This window comes from Oncorhynchus clarkii, chromosome 4, assembly GCF_045791955.1.
Source record: "Oncorhynchus clarkii lewisi isolate Uvic-CL-2024 chromosome 4, UVic_Ocla_1.0, whole genome shotgun sequence".
NCBI lineage: Eukaryota > Metazoa > Chordata > Actinopteri > Salmoniformes > Salmonidae > Oncorhynchus > Oncorhynchus clarkii.
The window spans coordinates 74,980,265-75,004,035 of record NC_092150.1 but is presented as its reverse complement, the minus strand read 5'-3'; the positions used below and the strand labels follow the sequence as shown (position 1 = coordinate 75,004,035).

The 23,771-nt window shown below is 43.6% G+C and overlaps 1 protein-coding gene across 1 annotated transcript in view; it reads left to right on the top strand.

Annotated features, from left to right (window-relative positions):
* The window catches only part of LOC139407282 (fibronectin type III domain containing 1), a 113,442-nt gene extending 89,910 nt beyond the window's left edge, over positions 1–23,532 (top strand). Inside the window, exons 16-22 of the mRNA XM_071150924.1 lie at positions 12,186–12,422; positions 14,218–14,326; positions 17,880–17,959; positions 18,175–18,204; positions 21,571–21,732; positions 22,110–22,232; positions 22,478–23,532. Of these exons, the coding sequence (XP_071007025.1) occupies positions 12,186–12,422; positions 14,218–14,326; positions 17,880–17,959; positions 18,175–18,204; positions 21,571–21,732; positions 22,110–22,232; positions 22,478–22,593 (857 nt within the window). The 3' untranslated portion in view covers positions 22,594–23,532. The remainder of the gene's footprint in view (positions 1–12,185; positions 12,423–14,217; positions 14,327–17,879; positions 17,960–18,174; positions 18,205–21,570; positions 21,733–22,109; positions 22,233–22,477) is intronic.
* Positions 23,533–23,771: the final 239 nt, after the last annotated feature.

Sequence of the window (23,771 nt, the reverse complement as noted above, 5' to 3'; positions counted from 1 at the left end):
GTAGTGGTTTCTTTGCAGCAATTCAACCATGAAGGTCTGATTCACACAGTCTCGTCTGAACAGTTGATGTTGAGATGTGTCTGTTACTTGAACTCTGTGAAGCATTTACTTGAGCTGCAATCTGAGGTGCAGTTAACTCTAATAAATGTATCAAATCAAATCAGATGTATTTATATAGCCGTTCTTACATCAGCTGATATCTCAAAGTGCTATACAGAAACCCAGCCTAAAAGCCCAAACAGCAAGCAATGCAGGTGTAGAAGCACTGTATCCTCTACAGCAGAGGTAACTCTGTGTCTTCCTTTCCTGTGGTGGTCCTCATGAGAGCCAGTTTCATCATAGTGCTTGATGGTTTTTGTGACTGCACTTGAAGAAACTTTCAAAGTTCTTGAAATGTTCCGTATTGACTGACCTTCATGTCTTAAAGTAATGATGGACTGTTGTTTCTCTTTGCTTATTTGAGCTGTTCTTGCCATAATATGGATTTGGTCTTTTACCAAATAGGACTATCTTCTGTACACCAGCCCTACCTACCTGATTTACTCAAACGCATTAAAAAGGAAAGAAATTCCACAAATTAACTTTTAACATGGCACACCTGTTAATTGAAATACATTCCAGGTGACTACCTCATGAAGCTGGTTGAGAGAATGCCAAGAGTGTGCAAAGCTGTCATCAAGGCAAAGGATGGCTACTTTGAAGAATCTCAAATATAAGATATATTTTGATTTGTTTAACACTTTTTTGGTTACTACATGATTACATATGTGTTATTTCATAGTTTTGATGTCTCCACTATTATTCTACAACGTGGAAAATTCAACAACAAAAAAATGAAGAAAAAGCCTTGAATGAGTAGGTGTATCCAAACTTTTGACTGGTACTGTATGTAATGAGGGATTAATAAAAAATAAACAATCAAAGGGCAAACAATCGGCACAATGAAGCAATGAATGTGCAAGAATTGGCAGGAGACAGCGGAGCACATTTTGGAGAGCTGAGTGCATGCATTCTGGAGAGCTGAGTGCATGCATTCTGGAGAGAGAAGCCCATATCTTCGCCACCCACCCTTCCCCTTCTTCTTGTCTCAACATTTTAAATTATACTCAAGACACATTATCTTGTCACAAACTGGCTCGTAGCCCGTAACAAAAAGGGAGACAACGCAGAGATCAAGGAATAACAAAAATATATTTATTAACTAAAGTAAACTATATACAATTAACAATGGTGTGTGTAGTCAGTAATAAGTAGTGTAAGTGAGTGGTTGCGTGTATCGATGGTGATAATGAGAGGTGTCAAAACAAATAATCCACAAAATGCCACAACCAAAAATAACAGTGTGTCTGCATGGAGAGAGTCTCCTCAATGAATGGAGGGAATGGAGTATTTATCCCTGGACCCAGTGTGTCCCAATTTAAGACCCTCCCGGCTCCGCCCACCGACATCCTTTTAAAGAAAACAAGAGCAAAGAGAAAGAATTCCCCTACCATAAAACCGGGAATCACCAAGGACCCCGGGAACACCACACCAACCAAACATAAACATAATACTGCTCTTGTTAACACTACCCCACCGCGATGCACAAATTGCTGGCTCCCCAAATAGGTGCAAGCTTAGGTCTGCAAATTATGCCCATAGAAACGCATTGGGCTTATTCAGGACAGATTTTTGTGAGAGTGAGTCCTCTCGCTTTGCCTCTTCTTCTCTGCTGAAACTAGCGAGCCAAACAGCACCTCTCTGTCTTACTATATGTAGCCCATGTATCTGATTTTGTCTGGTCAGAAAAAGTATGACATGCCATACTCCTTTTGTCCAGAGAGCATCAGACCATGCGTCTACACATAAGGAGACAGAGGGGCGCTGTTTCGCTCGCTCGGATGCTTTATCTGACATTGATGCATCTTTCTGTCGGCGCGCATCTCTGTCAAATATTGCATGAAATGAGTTATACAACTGCTAAATGTCTATGCCCCATGGCAAAGAGTAGCCTCGAACTAACTGAGGCTAGGCAAAGTGTGTAGAATTGCACAAAATTAACTGTAAAACAGTTCAACATAGACAGGTTCCACACTCAAAATATGAAAAAACATTCAATCAAATCACATTTTATTGGTCACATAAACACGGTTAGCAGATGTTAATGCAAGTGTAGCGAAATGCTTGTGATTCTAGTTCCGACCATGCAGTAATATCTAACAACTAATCTAACAATTTCACAACAACTATCTTTTACACACAAGTGTAAATGAATGAATAAGAACGTGTGCATATAAATACTTAAGATTTCCTGGGATAACAGTGTAAGAAATAATACATAAAAAAACAAAAAAACACTGCATAGTTTCCTAAGAACTCGAAGCAAGGCGGCCATCTTTGTCAGCGCCGGAACCCAAATACAAAGTGCATATTTTCATCATAATAATTAAGCCTAGGCCTACTCAGACAGAACAGGACTGGTTATTTTCTAGGTTTCTTCCAAGGTTCCAGCCTTTCTAGGGAGTTTTTCCAGGACACCGTGCTTCTACATCTACATTGCTTGCTGTTTGGAGTTTTAGGCTGGGTTTCTGTATAGCCCTTTGTGACATCGGCTGATGTAAAATAAGCTTTATAAATACATTGGATTGATTGAATGATACTCACCAAACAGAAGTTGTGGTCTTAGTTCATCACTATGCAGTGTTCAATGTAAAATTAATAACGTGCCAAAATAAGCCTGTTTCAAATGATCACTCCTTGAGAATAACTGTGATGTGAGATGCGCATCACTTCGCACTGAAATAAGAGCATTTTGTCTGCTAAATTAACAGAACAAGGATATGCCATTGCACAACCATACAACGGCTTCTACAAGCAGACACCACTGCTGAGGTTACTACCTTTTTGAAGATTGTGTCCCATGATAAAATACAGTGCCTTGCGAAGGTATTCGGCCCCCTTGAACTTTGCGACCTTTTGCCACATTTCAGGCTTCAAACATAAAGATATAAAACTGTATTTTTTTTGTGAAGAATCAACAACAAGTGGGACACAATCATGAAGTGGAACGACATTTATTGGATATTTCAAACTTTTTTAACAAATCAAAAACTGAAAAATTGGGCGTGCAAAATTATTCAGCCCCCTTAAGTTAATACTTTGTAGCGCCACCTTTTGCTGCGATTACAGCTGTAAGTCGCTTGGGGTATGTCTCTATCAGTTTTGCACATCGAGAGACTGACATTTTTTCCCATTCCTCCTTGCAAAACAGCTCGAGCTCAGTGAGGTTGGATGGAGAGCATTTGTGAACAGCAGTTTTCAGTTCTTTCCACAGATTCTCGATTGGATTCAGGTCTGGACTTTGACTTGGCCATTCTAACACCTGGATATGTTTATTTTTGAACCATTCCATTGTAGATTTTGCTTTTTGTTTTGGATCATTGTCTTGTTGGAAGACAAATCTCTGTCCCAGTCTCAGGTCTTTTGCAGACTCCATCAGGTTTTCTTCCAGAATGGTCCTGTATTTGGCTCCATCCATCTTCCCATCAATTTTAACCATCTTCCCTGTCCCTGCTGAAGAAAAGCAGGCCCAAACCATGATGCTGCCACCACCATGTTTGACAGTGGGGATGGTGTGTTCAGGGTGATGAGCTGTGTTGCTTTTACGCCAAACATAACATTTTGCATTGTTGCCAAAAAGTTCCATTTTGGTTTCATCTGACCAGAGCACCTTCTTCCACATGTTTGGTGTGTCTCCCAGGTGGCTTGTGGCAAACTTTAAACGACACTTTTTATGGATATCTTTAAGAAATGGCTTTCTTCTTGCCACTCTTCCATAAAGGCCAGATTTGTGCAATATACGACTGATTGTTGTCCTATGGACAGAGTCTCCCACCTCAGCTGTAGATCTCTGCAGTTCATCCAGAGTGATCATGGGCCTCTTGGCTGCATCTCTGATCAGTCTTCTCCTTGTATGAGCTGAAAGTTTAGAGGGACGGCCAGGTCTTGGTAGATTTGCAGTGATCTGATACTCCTTCCATTTCAATATTATCGCTTGCACAGTGCTCCTTGGGATGTTTAAAGCTTGGGAAATCTTTTTGTATCCAAATCCGGCTTTAAACTTCTTCACAACAGTATCTCGGACCTGCCTGGTGTGTTCCTTGTTCTTCATGATGCTCTCTGCGCTTTTAACGGACCTCTGAGACTATCACAGTGCAGGTGCATTTATACGGAGACTTGATTACACACAGGTGGATTGTATTTATCATCATTAGTCATTTAGGTCAACATTGGATCATTCAGAGATCCTCACTGAACTTCTGGAGAGAGTTTGCTGCACTGAAAGTAAAGGGGCTGAATAATTTTGCACGCCCAATTTTTAAGTTTTTGATTTGTTAAAAAAGTTTGAAATATCCAATAAATGTCGTTCCATTTCATGATTGTGTCCCACTTGTTGTTGATTCTTCACAAAAAAATACAGTTTTATATCTTTATGTTTGAAGCCTGAAATGTGGCAAAAGGTCGCAAAGTTCAAGGGGGCCGAATACTTTCGCAAGGCACTGTATAACCAGATGATATTACGATTTCAATAAATGGATCTTAAATGGCATATGAATATAAACTCATCAAAAAAAGAAACGTCCTTTTTCAGGAGCCTGTCTTTCAAAGATAATTAGTAAAAATCAAAATAACTTCACAGAAGGCATGAGGACTGCAGATGTGCCTAGGGAAATAAATTGCAATGTCCGTACTGTGAGAAGCCTAAGGCTACAGGGAGACAGGATGGACAGCTGATCATCCTCGCAGTGGCAGACCACGGGTAACAACAACTGCACAGGATCGGTACATCCGAACATCACAGGTACAGGATGTCAACAACAACTGCCTGAGTTACACCAGGAACGCACAATCCCTCCATCAGCGCTCAGACTGTCCGCAATAGGCTGAGAGAGCCTGGACTGAGGGCATGTAGGCCTGTTGTAAGACAGGTCCTCACCAGACATCACCGGCAACTACGTTGCCTATGGGCACAAACCCACCGTCGCTGGACCAGACAGGACTGGCAAAAAGTGCTCTTCACTGACGAGTCAAGGTTTTGTCTCACCAGGGGTGATGGTCGGATTCGTGTTTATTGTCGAAGGAATGAGCGTTACACCGAGGCCTGTACTCTGGAGCGGGATCGATTTGGAGGTGGAGGGTCCGTCATGGTCTGGGGCGGTGTGTCACAGCATCATTGGACTGAGCTTGTTGTCATTGAAGGCAATCTCAACGATGTGCGTTACAGGGAAGACATCCTTCTCCCTCATGTGGTACCCTTCCTGCAGGCTCATCCTGACATGAGCCTCCAGCATGACAATGCCACCAGCCATACTGCTCGTTCTGTGTGTGATTTCCTGCAAGACAGGAATGTCAGTGTTCTGTCATGGCCAGTGAAGAGCCCGGATCTCAATCTCATTAAGCATGTCTGGGACCTGTTGGATTGGAGGGTGAGAGCTAGGGCCATCTCCCCCAGAAATGTCCGGGAACTTGCAGGTGCGTTGGTGGAAAAGTGGGGTAACAACTCACAGTTAGAACTTAGAACATGTTTTTTTCCATTGCAGGCCTTGCCTTTCTGTTCTAAAAACATATATACATTGAACAAAAATATAAATACAACATAGAAAGTGTTGCTGAAAGATCCCAGAAATGTTCCATATTCACAAAAAGCTTATTTCTCACAAATAAATTTTGTGCACAAATTTGTTTACGTCCCTGTTAGTGAGCATTTCTCCTTTGTGAAGATAATCCACCTGACAGGTGTGGCATTTCAAGAAGCTGATTAAACACCATGATCATTACACAGGTGCACCTTGTGCTGGGGACAATAAAAGGCCACTCTAAGATGTGCAGTTTTGTCACACAAAACAATACCACAGATGTCTCAAGTTTTGAGGGAGCATGACACTGGTATGCTGACTGCAGGGATGTCCACCAGAGCTGTTGCCAGATAATTGAGTGTTTAAATCTCTACCATAAGCCACCTCCAAAGTTGGAGAATTTAGTAGTACGTTCAACTGGCCTCACATTGTAGACCATGGATCTCCACATCCGGCTTCTTCACCTGAGGAAACTGAGTATTTCTGTCTGTAATAAAGCTCTTTTGCGGGGGAAAACTCAGTCTGATTGGCTGGCCTGGCTCTCAAATGGGTGGGCCTATACCATCCCAAGCCCACCCATCGCTAATTCAATAATTAAAATTAACTGATTTCCTTATATGAACTGTAACTCAGTAAAATCGTTGAAATTATTGCACGTTGTGTTTATATTTTTGTTCAGTATATTTTCCATTCCGAGTACTCTATTACTCAAAAAAATAAACATGCAAGTACTTGAACAGTCAACAAATCTCAAATGCCCATCCCTACATTCTTAGAAGAAAGGGTTCCAAAAGGTTTCTTCGGCTGTCCCTCTGTGGAAAGGGTCCTACATGGATCCCAAAATGGTTCTACCTGAAACCAAAAAGGGTTCTTCAAGGATTATCCTATGGAGACATCCGAAGAACCATTTTAGGTTCTAGATAGCACCTATTTTTTCTAAGAGTGTACCGAGGACACAGAAAGCTGTGATGTCAGCTGAGGCCAGTGAGTGTTCTGAAGCGTCCCGCTGTCTAATGTGCTTACTTTGATCTCCCCCTGTCTCCTCCATCCACTCCTCTGGCTGGAAAAACACGCTGAAAACAACACCTCTAATCCCCCCATCATCCTCTCCCTCCTCTTGTCTATAATAAAGGAGCCTCTTGGTGATCTTTGGACTCATAATGATGATGCGTACATTCCTGCTGAGTCACCAGAGAGCGCCACTCACTCATCTCCCATGTGACTGTGTAGATGTGGCATGGTTGGACAGTACCCTAACCAACAGGTCCCAGTAACAGCAGTGTTAGCTGGTATTGTTCACTATGAGGACCTCAGTTTGGAATGTGTCTGGGTCATTGGAATGCCTTGGAAGCAGGGTTACGAGTTAGACAGTACCACCAATTGGAAATTAATTGCTTCCAATTGTTTGGTTGGTGCATGATGCTTGCAACACCATAGCCATGTACACTGAATATGCTGTAGGCCTATGTGTTGACAGCTTTGGGAAAAAGTCTGCTAATTGACCATATTATTACAATGTTATTACAAGCTTGATGCTCCACCATAATTTGCCCCTGATCCAGGTCTTCTAATCCAGTTAAACAGTTTCTGTGACGATCCTGTGAGCCAAGGCCGGCGGCCGCACAGCGAACACATCTGAAGCTCATTACATCCATGAAAGAAATCCTACAACAGAATGAAATAGAATAAAAATAGCAGTGAAATAATGAAATAATATGAAACCCGCTGATATCAGCAGTGAGAGGAGAGGTCCCTGTTGGCCTGACACAGAGACATCCTCTCTCATATTTATTAGTTTAATATTTCAGATCCAACACCACAGCCAGCTTCCTGACACGTCCACCATTCTTCTATATAGGGTTCTCTCTCTCTCTCTCTGTCTGTCTGTCTGTCTGTCTGTCTGTCTGTCTGTCTGTCTGTCTGTCTGTCTGTCTGTCTGTCTGTCTGTCTGTCTGTCTGTCTGTCTGTCTGTCTGTCTGTGTCTGATGTGATAGCTGCTGCTCATGTAGATCTGTTTATCAAAGGGTTGGTCAAGCCTCCCAAAGACAACAAAAAAATGCAGGATAGGAAACTGTACAATTGACCCATCATGTCAACTGTACTGGCGCCAGCCAAAGGGCATTGGGTTCCTCTGCATAGACAGACACGTGGTCAAGCAGTATGTTATCTGAAGACTCATACAGAGCTTATTATGTATGTCAATGGAGTGTTACAAAGGGAATACAATTATAAGCACTACATCACGTTTTAGGGAAGACTCAGATGCAGACAATGTCGAAGTAACAAAAGTTTATTACTAGAATGGGGCAGTCAAAACGACAGATCAAGGGCAGGCAGAGGTTAGTAATCCAGATTAGAGTCCAAAAGGTCCAGAACGGCCAATAATCCAGTGGTTTTATTATTTTTTTAAATAATTCACCAAGTAGGCTAGTTGAGAACAAATTCTCATTTACAACTGAAACCTGGCCAAGATAAAGCCAAGCAGTGAGACACAGACAACAACACTAAGTTACACATGGAATAAACAAAGATACAGTCAATAACACAATAGAGAAAAAAAAAAATATATACAGTGGGTGCAAATGAGGTAAGATAAGAGAGGTAAGGCAATAAATAGGTCATAGTGGTGAAATAATTACAATTTAGCAGTTAAACACTGGAGTGATTGATGTACAGAAGATGAATGTGCAAGTAGAGAAACTGGGGTGCAAAGGAGCAAAAAAATAAATAACAGTGTGGGGATGAGGTAGTTGGATGTGCTATTTATAGATCGGCTATGTACCGGTGCAGTGATCTGTGAGCTGCTCTGACAGCTGGAGCTTAAAGTTAGTGAGGGAGATATGAGTCTCCAGCTTCAGTGATTTTTGCAATTTGTTCCAGTCATTGGCAGCAGATAACTGGAAGGAAAGGCGGCCAAATTAGGAATTGGCTTTGGGGGTGACCAGTGAAATATACCTTCTGGAGCGTGTGCTACGGGTGGGTGCTGCTATGTTGACCAGTGAGCTGAGATAAGGCGGGGCTTTACCTAGCAAAGACTTATAGATGACCTGGAGCCAGTGGGTTTGGCGACGAATATGTAGCGAGGGCCAGCCGACTAGAGCATACAGGTCGCAGTGGTGGGTGGTATAAGTTGCTTTAGTAACAAAACGAATGGCACTGTGACATAAGGGGCTTTGGTGACAAAACGGATGGCACTGTGATAGACTGCATCCAATTTGTTAAGTAGAGTGTTGGTGGGTGGTATAAGGTGCTTTAGTAACAAAACGGATGGCACTGTGACATATGGGGCTTTGGTGACAAAACGGATGGCACTGTGATAGACTGCATCCAATTTGTTAAGTAGAGTGTTGGAGGCTAATTTGTAAATGACATCGCCGAAGTCAAGGATCGGCAGGATAGTCAGTTTTACGAGGGCATGTTTGAAGGAGGCTTTGTTGGCCCTTCTTTGCTTTAGTGTCCAAAGAAGGGCCAGAAGAAGAACAGAATGGTGTCGTCTGCGTAGAGATGGATCAGAGAATCACCAGCAGCAAGAGCAACATCATTGATGTACACAGAGAAGAGCCGGCCCGAGAATTGAACCCTGTGGCACCCCCATAGAGACTGCCAGAGGTACGAACAACAGGCCCTCCAATTTGACACACTGAACTCTATCTGAGAATTAGTTGGTGAACCAGGCAAGGCAGTCATTTGAGAAACCAAGGCTGTTGAGTCTGCTGATAAGAATGTGGTAATTGACAGAGTCGAAAGCCTTGGCCAGGTCGATGAATACAGCTGCACAGTATTGTCTCTTATCGATGGCGGTTATGATATCGTTTAGGACCTTGAGCATGGCTGAGGTGCACCCATGACCAACGGGATTCGAAATGGTCGGTGATCTGTTTGTTAACTTTGCTTTTGAAGACCTTAGAAAGGCAGGCTAGGATAGATATAGGTCTATAGCAGTTTGGGTCTAGAGTGTCTCCCCATTTGAAGAGGGGGATGACTGCGGCAGTTTTCCAATCTTTGGGGATCTCAGACGATACGAAAGAGAGGTTGAACAGGGGTTGCAACAGTTTCGGCTGATAATTTTAGAAAGAGAGGGTCCAGATTGTCTAGCCCTGCTGATTTGTAGGGGTCCAGATTTTGCAGCTCTTTCAGAACATCAACTATTTGAATTTGGGTGAAGGACAAGTGGGGGAGGCTTGGGCAAGTTGCTGTGGGAGATGCAGGGCTGTTGACCAGGGTAGGGGTGGCCAGGCTTATTGAAATTCTCAATTATTGTGAATTTATCGGTGGTGACAGTGTTTCTTAGCCTTAGCTGGGAGGAGCTGCTCTTATTCTCCATGGACTTTACAGTGTCCCATAACGTTTTGGAGTTTGTGCTGTAGGATGCCAATTTCTGTTTGAAAAAGCTAACCTTTGCTTTCCTAACTGCCTGTGTATATTGGTTCCTAACTTCCTTGAAAAGTTGCATATCGCAGGGGCTATTCGATGCTAATGCCGTACGCCACAGGATGTTCTTGTCAGGTCTGGAGTGAACCACGGGCTATATCTGTTCCTGGTTAAATGTTTTTTGAATAGAATAGATTCAATGCATAATGTACAGACAAAGGTATGGTAGGATGTGAATACAATTGAGGTAAACCTAGGCATTGAGTGACGATGAGAGGTATTGTCTCTGGAGACATCAATTAAACCAGGTGAGGTCACCGCATGTGTGGGAGGTGGGACAAGAGGGTTAGTTGAGGCATATTGAGCAGGGCTGGAGGCTCTACAGTGAAATAAGACAATAATCACTAACCAAAACAGCAATGGACTAGGCATATTGATATTAGGGAGAGGAATGCGTAGCCGAGTGATCATAGGGTCCAATGAGTAGCTGGACGGGCTGGAGACACGGCGATTCAGACAGCTAGTGGGCTAGCAGAAGAGCCTTAGAGGGACGTTGCGACGGAAGAAGACTGTTGTAGCCCCCCTCGTGTGGTTACGTCGGCAGACCAGTCATGATGGATCGACGGGGCTCCGTATCGGCAATAAAAATGGTCCAGGCCAATTGGCAAAATAGGTATTGTAGCCCAAGGAGTGGCTGATGGACCTCTTCAGCTAGCCGGGAGATGGGCCTAGCATAGGCTAGCTCCAGGCTAATTGGTGCTTGCTTCGGGACAGAGATGTTAGCCAGGAGAAGCCAATCGGATAGCAGCTAGCAAGCTGTGATGATCCAAGTGAAGAGGTTCAGAGCTTGCAGTAGGAATCCGGTGATATTGAGAAAAAGTAGTCCGATAAGCTCTGGGTTGAATCATCCTGTGTAAAAGTTAGCTGATGAACGCTAGCAGTGGCTAGCTGACTACTAGCTAGTAGTTAGTTAGCTGGCTAGATTCTGTTGGGGGTTCTGGTTCTAAAGTATAGAAAATAGCAGATCCATACCACATTGGGTGAGGCGGGTTGATTGAAAGTATGTTGAAGTTGGGGTTAAGAAAAATAGTTTAAAAAATATATGCAAAGAAAAAATATATAATAAGATACATATAAATATATATACACTGGATACGACAAGACAATGACAAAAGATGCCTGTCTGCTACGCCATCTTGAGAAAAAAAAGTGTGGTGTGACAAGGTACAGAACGGTAGGCAGGCTCAGGGTAAGGGCAGGCAGAATGGTCAAACCTGGGAAAGCTAGAAAACAGGAACTAGAATCCGGCAGGAGCAAGCAGGATAGACATATTCAGATAAAAATATAAGATACCATGTGGAAACAGACACTTGTATACATATAGAAGAGAACATACAAGGACAGACACATCAGTGTATGTGAAGACTGTATAGACCAGAGCCATATATGTCCAGATATGTGTCTGTAAGGACAGTATTAGATGAAGTTGAAATGAGTACAACTCTATTGACTTCTAAAAAGTGTCTGAAAAAAGGAGACGAGAAGCCGGTGAGGACAGTGACACGTGTGGCCCTATTGGCTTGTGCCTCTGGCTGTGTCTGTGCCAAGTCATGCGGTGAGGAGTCCAGCCAAATGTCCATTCCCATCGGCAGCCCAATCAGGCTGGGAATTCTGGGAGTTCTGCAAGTGTTCACAGCTGTGTATGGATCCATCTGGCACTAGCTCCCACTGACACAGAGAACGAGGGAAATACAGACAGACACAGACAGAGAATCACCCAAAGAGGAGGAAAGAAGGGACTGGAGGTCTCACACGACCCGTTATACTACTCAAAAACACCCAGTCTTACTTCTCCTGAACTCCTGACTAACAGAGAGAATCTCATGGACTGGCTTCTTAACTAACACAATAGATTGTTGCCAAATATTGTCATTTGAGACTTTATTGTCCACCAGCAGATGTTACAACATTGCCTTCTTGTATCAACAAAATTGTTTTAGTGTTCGGTAAAGATGTAGTCCAACGAAAACCGGTGCTCTCCCAAAGGGTTTCTTGATTGGAGCGTAAAACCAGCAACAATGTAACATAATTGATCAACCATCTTCCTGCTTTCCCATCCCATCCCCCCCCACTCCCATCCCTCCCTGCACTCGCATCCCTCCCTGCCATCCCCCCCTCCACTGCCATCCCTCCCTACAGCTCCGTACGTGAACTTCATCCAGAAGGATCCGGGTGCTCCGTGCTCGCTGACAGAGGCTCTGGAATACCTCCAGGTGGACATCTTGGAGAACCTGTTCAAGAAAGACAGCCTGGCCTCCAATCAGAAACAGCCGCCCAAGAACAAGCCCCACAACATCACCGTGGTCGCCATGGAAGGCTGTCACTCGTTCGTCATCCTGGACTGGGCCATCCCCCTGAAGGATGACATGGTGTCAGGTTAGTGGACTGGACTGGGCCATCCCACTAAAGTACAACATGGTGTCAGGGAAGTGGACTGGACTGGGCCATCCCACTAAAGTACGACATGGTGTCAGGTGAGTGGACTGGACTGGGCCATCCCACTAAAGTACAACATGGTGTCAGGGAAGTGGACTGGACTGGGCCATCCCACTAAAGTACGACATGGTGTCAGGGGAATGGACTGGACTGGGCCATCCCACTAAAGTACGACATGGTGTCAGGTGAGTGGACTGGACTGGGCCATCCCACTAAAGGACGACATGGTGTCAGGTGAGTGGACTGGACTGGGCCATCCCACTAAAGTACGACATGGTGTCAGGTGAGTGGACTGGACTGGGCCATCCCACTAAAGGACGACATGGTGTCAGGTGAGTGGACTGGACTGGGCCATCCCACTAAAGGACGACATGGTGTCAGGTGAGTGGACTGGACTGGGCCATCCCACTAAAGGACGACATGGTGTCAGGGGAGTGGACTGGACTGGGCCATCCCACTAAAGAACAACATGGTGTCAGGTGAATGGACTGGACTGGGCCATCCCACTAAAGGACGATATGGTGTCAGGGGAGTGGACTGGACTGGGCCATCCCACTAAAGGACGATATGGGGTCAGGTGAGTGGACCACAATGTCACGCAGGGTGACTAGCAGCTTGCTAGTCCTGTAAATACAATGTAAGTGTCAAGAGTATTCTGTCAGTGCTTCAAGCAGTTAGTGTGCACTTAGTCTGACTTCAACTTTTCTTTCCTGACCCATTTGTTGTGCTTCTCAAAGGATCATAGCTGGTCAGCAGAAATAATCTAACTGGTTGTTGATGTACTAGTGAGCTGCTAGTTAGATTTTAGGGACTCGCCCGACCCCGATGTTTTAGACATCACAGAGTTTTGATTACTGTAAAGGAGGCTGTATTTGACCCCCCCCCCCCCCCCCCCTCTCTCTCTCCACACCCCTATCACTTCCTTTCCGATCTCGCTCTTTCTCTCTCATGTGGTTTTCCAGATGTGTTGCAAATTGTGTTACTTATCCCCTCTCCTCTTCATCTGTCTCTCATTCACATTGTTTAGTATAATCACTGGGCTATTTGTTATCATATACTACAGTTCCTGTCTTCTCTCAGTTATCAGGAAAATGATCAGAGGAAAGAAAGAGAGGGAGATAGCTGGGGTGAGAGAAAATTAAAGGAGGAGAGGAGGAGAAGAAGTGAGTGACAGGCTGCAATAGTGGGAGAGAAAGAGGGAACAACATAATCTTGAGCAAGCTGTGTTGTCATTGCTTCAGCAGAAATATTAGGTCCTAAAACATTCAATAGGAACACATCGTGGCTTGATGTGGCGGGAAGCGGTGATCCTGGCACTCGTAGAGTTTCCGCTGGCTGAGTGGCATGATCTGAGCATTCCATGAACTCTCGACTCACACACTGGCCTGGGGCTTTATGTCGGATTACCTTCCTGTGTGTGTGAGAGAGCAGAGGCAAAAGAAGAGGTGAGAAACAGAGAGGCTCGGTATGGGTAGTGGTTGGCAGATCCACAATGTGACTTACGGAGGCTGTCTCTAGTTTAAAACCACTGATACCTTTAAAATTAGATGTGATTGTTGTCCTGGCTCCAATCACTCTCCTCTAAAATGAAAATCTTTCCTCTGAAACCTCAGACCTGAGACCACACTAACAAGATGGCCACCTCTTTCTTAAACTTCAAAATGGATCTGTCTCTCTTCTGTAATCTCTTGTGACCTTTGCCCCCTGACCCTTGCCATGTGTGTGACCCCTGCAGGCTACATGGTCCACAGCGCCTCATATGATGACATCCTCAACAACAGGTGGTCCTCCAGCGCTTCCAGCGGCACACACCTGGCTATAGAGAACCTCAAACCCAACTCCAGGTGAGAATATGCTCTGTTTGTGTGTGTGTGTGTGTGTGTGTGTGTGTGTGTGTGTGTGTGTGTGTGTGTGTGTGTGTGTGTGTGTGTGTGTGTGTGTGTGTGTGTGTGTATGTGTGTATGTGTGTGTATGTGTGTGTGTGTGTGTGTGTGTGTGTGTGTGTGTGTGTGTGTATGTGTGTGTGTGTGTGTGTGTGTGTTGTGTATTCAATGTTCAAACTCGGTATAATCTTATGCGAGGGAACACAAACAAAAGATTTGAGAGATTTTACGGGTCATAGATTCTACACCGATTTGTGTGCAGTCTGTGCAGGTGTTTGGCTGCGTGGTTGCATCTGTGTGTAAGTGTTTATAGCTACAGGGTATTGGAATGTGTGTTTAAATGATTATTGTTCCCGGTAGGTCTCAGTGATGTTAGACACACAACATGTGTACACTGTATCTGTGTGTAATTCTATGGTTGTGTATTTACAGTTGTGATATCAGGCCCAGTCAGAGACCAGCAAAGCGTGGTATTGTAATGCTTATTTAAGTGAATAAGCCCTCAGAGTGACATAAATCAGAGCTGACTGGATAGAGGCAGGTTTGAAAACACGTTGAAATCACCCTGAAAACAACGTGCTGAGATACTCCACTGAGACTCACACAGGAATGTACATAGAGCAGACACCAGCGCCACACACATACACACACACACACACACACACACACACACACACACACACACACACACACACACACACACACACACACACACACAGATAAAACACGTAGCACTGTTATGATGTAGGGCTGTGTTCCTTATGGTTTACAGGGAGAGTTCTCTCTCTCTATGTACCTGTTTCCCGCTCTCTCTCTCTCTCTCTCTCTACCTGTTTCTCTCTCTTTCTCTCTCTACCTGTTTCTCTCTCTCTATGTACCTGTTTCCCTATCTCTCTCTCTACCTGTTTCTCTCTCTCTATGTACCTGTTTCACGCTCTCTCTCTCTCTGCCTGTTTCTCTCTCTCTATGTACCTGTTTCCCTATTTCTCTCTCTCTCTATGTACCTGTTTCCCGCTCTCTCTCTCTCTCTCTACCTGTTTCTCTCTCTTTCTCTCTCTACCTGTTTCTCTCTCTCTATGTACCTGTTTCCCTATCTCTCTCTCTACCTGTTTCTCTCTCTTTCCCTATCTCTCTCTCTGCCTGTTTCTCTCTCTCTATGTACCTGTTTCTCTCTCACACTCTCCCAGTCTATTCAGCTCCACAGAGAGGAAAGAAACACACACAACTTCAACCTTAAACACTCCATAACTCTGTATCCAGGGTTAATATTATACATGAGATGAATTCTCACATGAGAGAGAAAGAAAAAGAGAAAGAGAGAGAGAGAGAGAGAGAGAGAGAGAGAGAGAGAGAGATGGGGGGGGGGGTGTTACACAGCAGAAAACAGTTCATGCAGAGCAGGTGTGTCAATACATCATAAGGGGGAAATCTGACCAATTCAGTGATGGGCAGACACATACATAGAGAGAGAGAGAGAGAGAGAGAGAGAGAGAGAGAGAGAGAGAGAGAGAGACACACACACACACACACACACACACACACACACACACACACAGCTCTGCACCATACCCAAGGTTATGTGTTTCCAAGGTTACAGTTGGTAAGGGGGACAGGTTTATATATATATATTATTTATTCAACCTTTATTTAACTAGGCAAGTTAGTTAAGATATGGGCTGTCCAGACCTTTCCCCTCCTTTTGACAGCCAGACCCAAGCCAATGGTTCATACCCGAGCCAAAGGTTCATACCCGAGCCAAAGGTTCATACCCGAGCCAAAGGTTCATACCCGAGCCAAAGGTTCATACCCAAGCCAAAGGTTCATACCCGAGCCACACGCTCAGGTGTTAGCCATGCACAGGCAGACACATGTAATCCTACACACAACAGCACATTTGTCTCTGTCACACACACACATGCTGAGTTGTCCCACGAACATCACACACACACACTAGCTCAAACGCTCATCCACTGACACTGCGGACATGCACATGCACGCACACACAGAGACAGATGTTCCTAAATTCCTAACTTCGGAATTTAGAAGCCTACTGAACATGCCTTTAACTTTTGCCCTGTGGTTTGCGTGTGTGTGTGTCTGTGTGCATGTGTGTCTGTGTGTGTGTGCGTATGAGTAAAAACTTTATGTGCAAAAGGCGGATAGAGGGATTGACAGTTTATAATTGTCCATGAAAGGTTGAACTGAGCCAGGCCGAGTGAGGGTCTATGCTGCTTGGAGCTGGCTGTATATAAGGAGAAATCTGAAGACATGTATACATTTCAGTTTCTCTGCACTGAAGGAACACTACGTGTGTGTGTATCTATATGGAGGCAGATGTCTCCAGGTGTGTGTGTGTGTATGTGTGTGTGTGTGTGGGGGGGGGGGGGGGGGGTAGTAGTCTACACCTCATAGACATGTCTTCACATAGACACACACACACACACACCAATGCAGCAATCCTACACCTCCTAGACATCGGTCTGCTTAATAAGCACAGGGTGAAGAATGCTGCTCACTCAAGGGCTATAGGGCATGAAACTCTCTACTTACACCAGAACTATAGTTACAAGATAGACAACTCTAGATATGAAGTCAAGGTATATAGACAAAAGTTATATGAGAATCTCTCTCTCGTTAAAGGGTTTGGGTGGAAATTAGTGGACCGTGAAGTTACTGTACGTAACCCTGAAGTGGAGGGAGAACACACACACACATTGTCCACGGTATGGAAAAGATTGCAAAAAGTCTTGTCTCAGGGTGTTGTTTTGAATCTGAGGCGATTGAATAATTACTACACTGTATTTAAAACACACCGAGACTAAAGTTTCTCAGAGTAGGAGTACTGATCTAGGATCTGACAATATAATATATATATTTTTTTCTTTTCTTATTCGTTATGATCTAAAATGTCAAACTGATCCTAGATCAGCACTCCTACTCTGAGTTGCTTTGTGGATGCGGGCCCAGAGCTCAAAGTCGGCTTTATATCGGTCAGGAGGGACGTTGTGTCATATAGAAGTGCTCTCTTTGTGAAATTGCTGCTTTGAGGTCTTTCTCTTTCTCTTCCTCCCTCTCTCTCACTCACCCTACCTCTCTCCCTCATTCCCCCTCTTTCAATCTACCCTATTCCCCCTCTTTCTTGATCTCTTTCTCCCTGCTATAGGAACATAAAAACAGTATTCTCTTAAATCTGCCTCCCCCACTCCTCTCTGATGGTGCAGGAGTCGAGTGCTGCCTCCCTTCCTAGCCATCTGCTATAGTCTGCCTCCCTCACTCCTCTCTGACGGTGCAGGAGTCGAGTGCTGCCTCCCTTCCTAGCCATCTGCTATAGTCTGCCTCCCTCACTCCTCTCTGATGGTGCAGGAGTTGAGTGCTGCCTCCCTTCCAGCCATCTGCTATAGTCATTAGGGTCTAAACATTTTCCATGTGGAAACAGAGACCTGGCCTCTGTAACGCCTGTAATAATGGCTCTCTCTAATACACACTATTTTGTCTTGGTTGTTTTTTACCTCAGGTACTACTTCAAAGTCCAGGCAAAGAATATCTTTGGGCTGGGACCGGTTAGCGATACGCTCACCTATGTCACTGAATCAGGTCTGTATGAGTATTAGGTGAGGTTGCTAAATACTGTTCTAGGGTCAGTTTTGCTTTGTGCCTGCAAATGGTTGTGGTTCTGGGATTGGAAATAGGTTTGCTGATCCTAGATCTACTAAGGCCACATCTACTTGTCCGTATCATCCTGTTTTTTAGTTTATGTATGAATTCTGTTCCGGTTCATTTCTCTCATTTTAACGTTTTCTGTTTTTCAGACGACCCACTTCTTATTGAACGCCCGCCTGGTGAGTTGTATGGAAAAGTCTCATATGTTACTCTTACTCTAACAATATTGACAAAACATGTTGGCCTACATTGCTCTAGTCCAGAAGATCACTGCTTCAGGTCATTTGAAGAAACTCGAAGTGACAGTTGGAGAGAGCTGGTGAGGAGTTAACAGTCTGGGGCATACCAAAGGCTGCATGCACCTACACTGACATACACTGGACTTGGCTGACATCCATAGTGGTAAAACGATGCCAAAGTACAGTTTTGGTATTTATTGTTTTTAATTAAGAGAGTCAGTCAGGTATTTCGAAGAGGGGGGATGAGGGGGGCAGGTGCTCGTTCACTCCCTCCCCTCTCACCCCTTCCTACCCCTTCCCTTGGGTGCTATGCACAATTCGCTGTGTATCTGAAAAGGAGACTGGAATGGTGAAAACTGTTAATAAAGGGGATGTGTAGTTAGTCTTGACTAGCTCTGTGAGAACTGACAAGTTGAGTGTAGTTTATTTTATCAGGGAGTCATACTGAGACCAAGGTCTATTTTACAGATGAGCCCTGAATTACATCAATTACAGAATAGACAAATAAAAATTCAAAATGCAAGCAGAAAGAAAGAAACACGGTCATGAAAAACAAAGACATTCATCAGTAATAAGGTCCTTAATCAGCGTTCTGAATTGGCCTAAAGGCACCAAAACATAAACTTTTCAGAACATTTTGAAAATTGTTCCACAAATAAAATGCAAAAAAACTCAACACTGATTTACCTAACTCAGTAGAGACCAAAGGAATTTCCAGAGCTAGCATCCCTGAGACCGGGTGTGGTAACTCACATGTCTAAAGTTCAGTAAAGATGTGAGATACAGTGACACTTTTTGTAAAAGGGCTTTATAAATGAAAACCTGGCCTCCCGAGTGGCTCAGTGGTCTAAGGCACTGCATCACAGTGCTAGCTGTGCCACTAGAGATCCTGGTACGAGTTCAAGCTCTGTTGCAGCCGGCCTCGACCGGGATACCCACAATTGGCCCAGCGTCGTCCAGGTTAGGGGAGAGTTTGGCCAGCAGGGATGTCTTTGTCCCATCGCACTCTAGTGACTCCTGTGGCGGGCCGGGCGCATGCATGCTGACACAGTGTTTCCTCCGACTCATTGTTGTGGCTGGCTTCTGGGTTAAGCGGGCATTGTGTCAAAAAGAAGTGGCTTTTTTGGGTCGTGTTTTAGAAGACGCACAGCTCTTGACCTTCGCGTCTCTCGAGTCCTTACGGGAGTTGCAGCGATGAGACAAGACTGTAACAACCAATTCGATACCACGAAAAAGGTGTTTAAAAAAAATATATATATATATATGAAAACATAGCAATGTATCAACCTACGTGACATCAAAGAGGGACAACCAACATTCTGGTAGAGAATGCAGTGATGACATCACAGAGGGACAACCAACATTCTGGTAGAGAATGCAGTGATGACATCACAGAGGGACAACCAACGTTCTGGTAGAGAATGCAGTGATGACATCACAGAGGGACAACCAACGTTCTGGTAGAGAATGCAGTGATGACATCACAGAGGGACAACCGACGTTCTGGTAGAGAATGCAGTGATGACATCACAGAGGGACAACCGACGTTCTGGTAGAGAATGCAGTGATGACATCACAGAGGGACAACCAACGTTCTGGTAGAGAATGCAGTGATGACATCACAGAGGGACAACCAACGTTCTGGTAGAGAATGCAGTGATGAGTGCTAAAATTGTCGCCCGTAATAAAGCACAGTGTGCTTTAATAAACTGCATTTAACGGCTTTAATGAAGTGGCAGCTGCATTCATATAAATGATGTCACTATAGTCTAGGACCGATAGGAACATCGACTGAATAATCCGATTTCTACTATTTTTTGAGTGGCAGGACCAATTTCTATAAAAGAAGCCCATTTTTATTCTCAGCTTCTAAACTAACTCGTCATGATGCTTTTTAAAAGATAGCTTTTCATCTATCCAGATGCCCAGATACTTGTAAGCAGGGACACAATTAATATAGACATCATCTAAAGTACATGCTTAAATCATCAGTTCTTTTTATGCGTTCTAGAGAACAACATATACTTACTTTTACCTGCATTCAATACTAATTTCAGGTCAATAAAGTTTTTCTGTAATACAATGAAGGCAGACTTTAGTTCAGATAGAGCCTTGTCAACTGTGGGGGCAATAGCATACATAACATTATCATTGGCATATCAGTGCAGGTTACAATTTTTTACAGGCAAGTTGATATTGTTAATGTGAAAATTACAGGACCCAAAATCAACCCTTGCGGGACACCTTTAGTAATGTCCAGGAAGCCTGATTTAACACCATCAGTCAGTTAACACCACATAGAGTCCTATCTGTCAAGTCATTTTTAAACCAGTTACATGCAGCCTGGTCTAGGCCAATTGATGAAAGCATCTGAATTAGCAGTGAGTGATTAACAGTATTGAAAGCGCCTTTGACAGGTCAATGAAGAGGGCAGCACAATGTAGCCTTTTATCTATACAATTAACAACAGGATTTATAACTAGGGATGCAGCAGAGATAGTGCTTTGACCTGGTCTAAAACCCTACTGATGTGCATTTAGAATATATTTCAAAGATAAGAAAGATCTTAGCTGAGAATTAATCAAGGATTATTATATTTTAGCTAGGCAGAAAGTTTAGAAATAGGGCGATCATTATTTAGGTCACAAGGGTCGTCACCACCTGAAGGGGGAGTACATGGGCCACGTTGGGGATAGTACCAGATATAATCGTTAGGTTAAAAGTATGGGTTAATGATTCAGCAATCAGGGTGACAGACTCTAACATATCAGCTCTACTCAATTTGTTTACATCAAACTTAAGCAAGGCATCTAGCACATCACTGATGGTAAATTGCTGAACTTAAGCAAGGCATCAAAAACATCACAGATGGTAAATTGCTGAAATGAAAACAAAAATTCAGTAAAAGTTGACGTGTTAACCGTTGAGTCAGCTAGAGGGAAGAGCAGCCAATTAGTTAGTCTTGACTAGCTCAGTTAGAGCTGACAGGTTGAGAGTAGGTATTGATGACTAGCTTTGTGAGTGTAGCATTAAGTAAGCACTCTGTTAGATCAGGAGGGACTGTCATGAAGGACATGCTGAGAGCTCAACCTTCACCGCAACAGTTTAGTGGTTATGTAATATATGCCATTTAGCAGACACTTTTAAAATGTAGTTATTTAGAAGACACGCTTATCCAGAACAACTAGGGTTAAGTATCTTCCTCAAGGGTACAGACCGATTTTTCACCTAGTCTGTAGGGATTCAAACCAATCCCTGCCGACTAGCCCAATGGTCTTAACTGCTAGGCTACCTGCCTTCCTTTAGGTGGAGAGCCTATCTGGATCCCCTTCTCCTTCAGATTCAACCCCCAGCACAGTGCCTGTAAGGGCAGCCAGTACGTCAAGAGGACCTGGTACAGAAAGTTTGTTGGCGTGGTCCTGTGCAACTCGCTGAGATACAAAATCTTTATGGGCGATGGGCTGAAAGGTACTACTGATGTTACTTCTCACCTTCCTCCTCGTTTATTTCCTTCTCTCTCTCTCAAGTTCAAGTCTTGGATCAATTCAAGTTTCTTTACAGTTTCTCCTATTTTTTTTCTCTCTTATAATCTCACCACCTTTTCTCTCCCTTACGCTTTCCCGTTCTTCTTTCACTACCATACCCTCTCGCTCTCCCTTTCATTCTCTCACTCTTTCTTTACATCTCTTCCCTATGCTACTGGGTGTTTTATGGTTTTGGGGCTCTGTGGCCTCATTACATAATGGAATATTGTGTGAGAGTGTGTTCTGTTGTTAACCATTGAGGGCTCTCCCATCTCTGTCTCTCTCCCTCCATCTCTCTCATCTCTCTCGCTCTCCTTCCAGAAATGTTCTACAGTATAGCAGACACATTCGGCCATGGGGAGGACCACTGCCAGTTTGTAGACTCTTACCTAGACGGGAGGACAGGCTCCCCCAGCCTCTCAACGTATCTGCCCACAGCACAAGGTACAATAACATAAATCAACTCCCAAAATTCATCACTCGCCTACAGCCTGGTGTAGAATTGTTTTTATGGTATTAAAAATAATTATATTCCAGCTAATATTAAGTCCCAGAGCCTTGATTACAGACAACCTCAATATCCTTGTTCTAGGCTGAAAAGAAACAGTCAGAATCCTCTAACAAAGCATAAAAAATGTGTTACATCTATTCATAATGCATTACAACACTGCCGGTCCTCCCCTGTGCAGGTTACTATCGCTCTTACAGGCAGGAGCCAGTCAACTTTGGACCTATCGGCCGGCGTACGCCACATCCCTTCGTGGGATGGTACGAGTGTGGGGTGCCCATCCCTGGCAAGTGGTAACACAGGGGGTCACAAAGAGGTCATCACCGAGGGCATACAAACTCCAACCTGCTGCAGCCTCTGTCATGCTCTCACTGACCCCGCCCCCTGGAGATGAACTGTTGCTAACCACAGCAGAAAGACAACAACATTCCAAACTTCTACTGCTTCAGATCAAAGATAATATAATACTTTAAACAACACTCATATTTCCATGTATTCATTACCATGCACTTTTATAAAAGCAGTTTGTATATGAGGGGGGAAAACCATGTATTGCTATTGCTTAGTTTAACTTTTGTCTTCTGGATCGGAAAGAATCCTTGTTTATTCCCAACTATTCTCAAGTGGAAGTGCACCTGTGATCATGACAACACTAATGAAATGGGAGATCCTGTAAAAGACCAAAGCACAAACTGAACAGTACTAATGGGAGCGAAGGGATTGTATGTGTGTTTACTATCAATCAAGAGATCTTGTTCATAACAGTAGTATGATACAGTAATGGCTTTTGACAACTAGTTTTGGTGTCAGTTTTCTTGAACATGCATAGTGTTTTTATAGTCTTTGGTATTTACGAGACTCCATAAGATCAGAAGTTACTGTGGAAGTGTTGTATGTATACAGACAATGAATAACAATACTTAATATTTGCTCAGGAATGGTTGGACATTAAATAAAGGTGCTATGGAAAACAAGGAACCCCTTAACGATTCATTTGTTCTGTGAGAATATCTGAATGTCCATGTTTAAAGAAACTCAAACTTTACTAAGCAAATAGAGTTACAGTTTCAATCTAGTATCATAATCTGTCTAAACCACAGTACCAGTCAAAGGTTTGGACACACCTACTCAATTAAGGGTTTTTCTTTATTTTGTACTCTTTTCTACATTGTAGAATAATAGTGAAGACATCAGAACTATGAAAATAACCAAATAAAACTGTTAAACAAATCAAAATATATTTTATATTTGAGATTCTTCAAAGTAGCCACGCATTGCCTTGATGACAGCTTTACACACTCTTGGCATTCTCTCAACCAGCTTCATGTGGTAGTCACCTGGAATGCATTTCAATGAACAGGTGTGCCTTGTTAAAAGTTAATTTGTGGAATTTCTTTCCTTCTTAATGCGTTTGAAACGATCAGTTGTGTTGTGACAAGGTAGGGGTGGTATACAGAAGATAGTCCTATAAAAAA